Below are 6,783 nucleotides of genomic sequence, written 5' to 3' on the forward strand. Positions count from 1 at the left end.
TATGAGAACCATGGGACCCTCCTGGGACATGGAAGCCTGGGGTAGGTCTCCGGCTGTCCCAGCACTGGGTCTTGCTGTGCTGAGCTGTCCCCTAGAGATCTGGTCAGCCTCAAGATGTCAGCTCTGTCCTTCTTCCTGTAGATTTCATCTCCTCCTGGGCTTCCAGTGCCCCTCGGGATCCGGAGTCCAGAGGACTCTCCCTGTCTGGATCTGCAGTCTAAGGCCATGATTATTAGGGCATGTCCATAGCCTAGCACCCTCACAGGCATTTTGTGGACCCCACTTAGTGACCCTGTTTATTTATCAGCTCTCTATTGTAAGAGGAATGTCAACCATTGTACACTCTCAGTATTAGCTAGTGGTCACTTGACCTATAAAAATGGGGGAGGAGGGCAGCATGGGAGATACTTCCATTGTACCCAATTATTAGAAACGTTCTGTACAAATCTTACTTTTGGAAAGTGTAAATTTTATTAACTTAAGAATAGTACCAAAAGATCAACCCATTAGGCAGAGACAAAAATATGTATTTAATTAGTTTATAAATTAAAAAAACAACTGGCTGACCCAAATAATTCTCCGTGTTTCTTATGGGTTATTTCTATATGACAACACTATTCCTTCAATTATAAAATTCTTTGAAACAAAAATTCAAATGTGTTAGTGTGGATAGATCCTGAACATTAGGAATAGGTGATTTTTATAGTACTGTTTAAATTTGTACAATACCTTAAAAATCTATAAAAATATAAAATGTCAGAGAAAATTCTGGATGTTATTTGTATGAGGTACTGGAAAGGAAGTGATTGGGATTCCTGGTTATTTCTATGGAGAACAGTCACTTTTTCATTCCACAAAGTCTTGATACCACCATAGGACTTTGCTGACAGTAATGTCCTTTAATGAAGGGGTTGGTGGTAAGGGGGAGTGTTATGGCTAGTAAGGAGCTTGTGTTTGTCTGTGAGACATCAGTCATTGCCTTGTCTGTAATTTTTAATCTTACTGGCTCTTCCCCACACAAATATTTCCCTTCCATGTTTCATTTCAGATTTTCTTCCCAATTCATTGACCCTTTTCTCTGCTCAGTTTTCTCACATCCTGCTTTCATTCTATTTGTTACTGTGTTTATATTTTCTCATGCCTATAAAGTTTCTGAAACTCTTTTTGTGTTATACTAACAAGTAGTCTTCCTTGGCATGGTATTTATTAACTGAGCTAGTTTTCATATGTCAGTAGAAATTGCATTAGGAATCTAAATACTTCTATTTGGTTTGCTTTTACAATGAAGCCATAAAGATTTCCTCCTCTTCTTCTGGCTTATAGAGAGTACTTACAAACAGCAAAGAAGAGCAACTGGTTTATACTTAGCATCCAAGCTAATGTTGTTCATATTGTCTTATTAGAACACCTGGAGAGTGCAAGTTCTAACTCAGGTATACCAGCTGCACAGAGAGGTGAGTTCGTCTAATCAAATAGTCACCAAGGTGTGAAATTCTAGTGTGGTGGTGCATAAACATACAGACATTGGAAAAATGCACTGGACAGTGGAATTCAGACACCAAAATGTGGCTTTATTGTAGTTAGAATGTGTCTCAAAAACATTAATAAAACTAATATTTTAAAAATTTAAAGCATTTTTATAGTTTTCCAGTTTCTAAAAATAAAATTTTAGCCTTTTAATATATATTTTTTAGTTCAGTAAAAGGAGAACTTATTAGATTCACACCTGCCGCCCTCCCCTGTGTTATGAGAAGCTTTGTTGCCATAAATGTACATGGAAAAGAGATATTGGACAGAAGCGATCCTTTGGCTTTCCTGTTACTCTTGGTAGAAAGAAGGTATTTTAATAAAAGATAAGTCAACTAGTGATTTTTTTCATCTATTCTTCACCATTTAACTCATTATTTTTTGTTTTGATTTTAAAGTAGACATAGGAAGGCAATTATCCACAAAGTTTGGATTGCAAATTAAAGTCCTAAAGTATAAACAGCTAAAACATTGTAAAGTAAAAAGAATGTGGACAAAGTTAGTTAAAATGTGGTATATGGTCCTGATATTTCTGTTAAACCCTACTTCCGTTTTCCCTAAGAGACCACACAACTATGACATCACCAAAAACGCTCAGCCAGCTAACTGAGAAATTGGTTTTGGACAAATCAGTGTCTAAAGCTTGACTCTTTACTGTCTCTCTTATCTGACTTGAAAGGGACCATTCTTTTTCTGTATTACAGTTAAATTACGTCATCAGAAGGAGTGTTATGACGAGTAAGAGACGTCATACATATTTTTTCTTTTGTTTTCTGTCTGTGTTTCCAGCAACGTCAGTTGATTACAGTTCCTTTGCAGACAGATGCAGCAGCTGGATAGAGCTCATTAAACTGAAAGCTCAGACCATAAGGCGCGGATCAATTAAGACAAGTAGGCGGATGTTTCTACCACATTATGATCTGAGAAGCATATCCCTGATTTCCCAGTGGTGAAGGCTAGACTTTTCCACCCAGTAATAACATTGTGAATCAATCATGTGTTGGAGTGTGAAAGCTGCAGACTAATGGTCATTTAGCAGAAGTTATTGAAGGGCCTTTAGGTTTGTTGATTTTAACTGTAGAATTTTTTTTTAAATTTCACTTTTTGTGAAGGTATTCTTAAAAGTATGTAAATAGATATTATATTCTAGTGGAAGGAAATTGTCAGCTCTCTTATTGAAGAGATACTATTCCAGGACCCAAGGTACTATATAGCATATGGCATGTGTCAGTTTATCAAGTGTGATATCCAGAGGGCTGAAAGAATGAGGTATTTTTAGAGAGAAAGTAAACTCTTATCTCACTGTTAGAATCAAGATCATCAGATGCTCTTTATCTATACTCCATGTGTTTTGGTAGATTCGGAGGTAAATGTATTTGAGTGTCAGAGTTTACAGTACATTAATAGGGAAGGAACTATGTTTTAGAGGAAAGATCACAGGATATGGAACCTGTTAGATCTGGTTTTGAATCTTAGAAGTGCCGTTTTAATAGCTGTGTGACCTTGGGAAAGTTATTTAACTTCTCTGAGCCTCAGTTTCCTCATGTTGAAAATGGGGATAAAACCTAGGTTGCTGGGTTGTTGTAAGGATTAGATGTATATATGTGCCTGGTTTATAATAGTTATTTGATAAGTGGTAGCTATTATTATTTATATTTTATAACAATCCACTTTTAGATAGCCAAAGTTATTTCTAAGTTTTTAAAATTATGAGTTTGATCAAAATGGTTTAGAAAATAAACCTATTACAACTAGTTAACAAGGTTTATCTACAAGTTGACAATGATGAAGTCATCTGAAAAAGTTGGAAAAAAAACTGGGAAATATAACAACTTTCACACTCTTTGTAATAATTTGTTCCCACAGCAGATAATTTTTAATTGCTCTGCCGCTTTTTCTTTTTCTTCACTTTATAACGATCATTGTATGTATAGCTACACCGCATCAACATTTTCTTTTGCAGGAATGCCATTTTTCTTCCAAAAGAATTCCATTCCAGCATTTTCTCTTATGTTTTTCTTTCTCTCTCTCTTTAAATTGCATGCAGTGCATGATAATTTCTTGACTTTCATGACATGGCTTAGCCTCACTGACAGCTGAATGTTGTCACCACTTACTCGGAAACCGTGGGGAGTAATTGAGTTACTAGCATCTGATCTTGGTGGTTTCTCTTCTTTCTTCAATTTTTAGCTGTGACAGTTGAAAAAGCAAGTCCAATGAGTGAAGGAAATTTCCGGAATCGTTCTGCTCCACCTTGTGCAAATTCTACAGTTGGGGTTGTTAAGATGACACCTCTTTCTTTCATTCCTGGAGCAAAAATAACGAAATATCTTGGGATAATTAACATGTTTTTTATTCGGGAAACCACTTCTCTACGTGAGGTAATTTTATGGATGTTATTTCATTACTTTTGTGAATTTTCTCTGATTGAAGATATTAGTGACAAAACCAAACAAGTTTCAATTATTATTATTATATATACATTTTTATTTTATTTTATTTTATTTTTGCCAAAAGTAACACACACATCTTTTTCTCTTTTTTTCCAATAACCTGTCTGGATTGATTCTAGATTAGACTTACCAAATTTCACACAGTAGTTAGTATTATCATAAGACTTATGAACAAAACAGATGGAGCCCCTGACCTGATGGAATTTACAGCCTAGTGAAACTGGAGCATGGTGGACATTAAACAAATAATTATGTAACCACTAGTGATAATAAGTGATATAAAGAAATATAACAGAGGCCATTAGAAAACATACTGGGGGAACTCACTTTAGATTTAAGGAAGGTATCTCTGAGGAAGTTCCATTTCAGCCAGGACCTAAAGAACTAGATATGAGTTATCCTGGTAGAAAATTGGGTAACCATCCTTAGAACCTTCAGGAGCAGTATATGTAAAGACCTTGAGGCAGAGAAAATGCTTGACACTTTTGAGAAACTGATAAAAGGTAAACATGACTAGAACATGGTTCAGAAGGGGAGATGTGGATAGCAGGGAGGTTTTATTGTTTATATTTATCATTAATTTACTTGAAGGAGGATGGGAACAATTTGATAGAGGGAGATGTTGAAGATGGAGGAATAATTTGAATTCTTGCTCTGCCATTTATTTACTAATCATGTGATCATAGCTAGTCATGGGCACATTACAAATTCTTTGAGCTTCATCATCTGTAAAATGAGAGTACTCTCTATCATAGATATGTGTTCAGTAAAGTTTTGTTCATTCATGCAACATCTCCTCACAAAGGACATTAAAATAATCCATTATATTAAGATCATTGAAGATGTTTTAATATTTCTTCTTTGACATTTTATATACATTTATTTACACAAGTACATAATTTTATTTTTCTGTGCATTATTATGTAGGAAGGAGGAGTCAGTGGTTTTCTCCATGCTTTTGTCGCTGAGGTGTTTGCAATGGTGAGAGCTCATGTTGCTGCATTAGGAGGGAATGCTGTTGTCTCCTACATCATGAAGCAGTGTGTCTTCATGGAGAACCCAAATAAGAACCAGGTAAGAGGCAGTTAAAGACCTCTGACCGGGAACCTGGGAATGTCCTCCATGGCCTTCCCACCTGCCACCCTCACCTGCAAAAGAGATTTGCTCTTTATAAAGCTCTTTGATTCTCAATGCTTAGAACGTGTTCTAAAGAATCTTTATAATAAAAGCCTAAGCGACTGTTATGGTGGAACGACCAGAATGACTGGTCACTATGATGCGCACTGACCACCAGGGGGCAGGCACTCAATGCTGGAGCTCCCCCTGGTGGTCAGTGTGCTCCCTCAGCGGGAGTGCCACTCAACCAGAAGCCGGGCTCATGGTTGGTGAGCGCAGCAGCCGTGGCAGGAGCCTCTCCTGCCTCCGCAGCAGCACTAAGGAGCAGCGAGCTGAACAGTAAGGAGCAGCGAACAGGCGGGCAGTAAGGAACAAGGGGTCCCGGACTGTGAGAGGGATCCCAGACTGCGAGAGGGCACAGGCCAGGCTAAGGGAAACCCCCCCCCCACCCCCAGTGCATGGATTTCGTGCACCAGGCCTGTAGTATATTGATAACCATGGTCATACAGAGGTCAGATGCAGTTTTCACATCCCAGGTGACCAGCTGTTCCTAAATACTTCTAGAAGTTTTGCTTCTAATTTGCTACTTTTTTCTTTAAATATATTTTATTGATTTTTTACAGAGAGGAAGGGAGAGGGATAGAGAGTTAGAAACATCGATGAGAGAGAAACATGGATCAGCTGCCTCCTGCACACCCCCTACTGGGAATGTGCCCGCAACCGAGGTACATGCCCTTGACCGGAATCGAACCCCTTAGTCCGCAGGCCGATGCTCTATCCACTGAGCCAAACTGGTTAGGGCATAATTTACTACTTTTTTCATCATCTTCTTGGTGGGTCTTTGGAATACAGTGATGGCTGACTGAGGAGAGTTAAAAATGCCTCCCGACTGGCGTGGCTCAGTGGTTGAGCATCAAGCTATAAATCAGGAGATCACGGTTGGATTCCCAGTCAGGGCACATGCCTGGGTTGCGGGCTTGATCTCCATTGGAGGGTGTTTCTGTCTTTTTCTCCCTCTCCATTCCTCTCTGAAATATATATATGTGTGTGTGTGTGTGTATGTATGTATATATATATATTTATTTAAAAAGCCCTCCTCTAGTTTGGATTGTGATGCCATCAGGTTCTCACTGCCATGCTGGTGAAAAGTACATCATAATGGGGCCAAACTGCTTTGTTTTGTTTTTAAACAAGTAATGTGATTCTGTTAATGGGGGCCAAAGTGTATTGCTTAGGTTAAATTTTAGAATAAATTTATTTTATCATTTTTGTTAAGGTAACTCACTTAAAATTATTAGAGTCCTTTAAAAATTAAATGACTATAATGATTATTTCTTTGAGTTTACTTTCTTATGAATTGCCTTCTTATTCTTTGCCCATTTTCTTAGTGGGATGTCTATCTTTTCTCTAATGAATGTGGTACCCCTAATGTAACAGACGAGTATGAGCATATTTGTGGAGTTTGTGACTGAACATGTCCCATTGTTCTTATAGGCACAGTGTCTTATAAATGTAAGTGGTGATGCAGTGGTTTTTGTCCGTGAATCTGAATTAGAAGTGGTATCATCTCAGCCACCTACTGCCAACTGCCAGTCGTCATGTCCTGGAGGAGAAGTTACAACCTGAAGTAAATTAGAAAGAAAGAGCTCAACTGCGTGAAATTTATCTGTCTCCATCGTTTTGTCAT

The 6,783-nt window shown here is 37.9% G+C and overlaps 1 protein-coding gene across 1 annotated transcript in view; it reads left to right on the plus strand.

Moving 5' to 3' along the window:
• The window catches only part of C2CD5 (C2 calcium dependent domain containing 5), a 116,953-nt gene extending 110,212 nt beyond the window's left edge, over positions 1 to 6,741 (plus strand). The window contains exons 25-29 of the mRNA XM_028144024.2: positions 1,404 to 1,454; positions 2,317 to 2,418; positions 3,718 to 3,908; positions 4,908 to 5,054; positions 6,591 to 6,741. Of these exons, the coding sequence (XP_027999825.1) occupies positions 1,404 to 1,454; positions 2,317 to 2,418; positions 3,718 to 3,908; positions 4,908 to 5,054; positions 6,591 to 6,722 (623 nt within the window). The 3' untranslated portion in view covers positions 6,723 to 6,741. The remainder of the gene's footprint in view (positions 1 to 1,403; positions 1,455 to 2,316; positions 2,419 to 3,717; positions 3,909 to 4,907; positions 5,055 to 6,590) is intronic.
• Positions 6,742 to 6,783: the final 42 nt, after the last annotated feature.

Source organism: Eptesicus fuscus, chromosome 7, assembly GCF_027574615.1.
Source record: "Eptesicus fuscus isolate TK198812 chromosome 7, DD_ASM_mEF_20220401, whole genome shotgun sequence".
Classification (NCBI taxonomy): domain Eukaryota; kingdom Metazoa; phylum Chordata; class Mammalia; order Chiroptera; family Vespertilionidae; genus Eptesicus; species Eptesicus fuscus.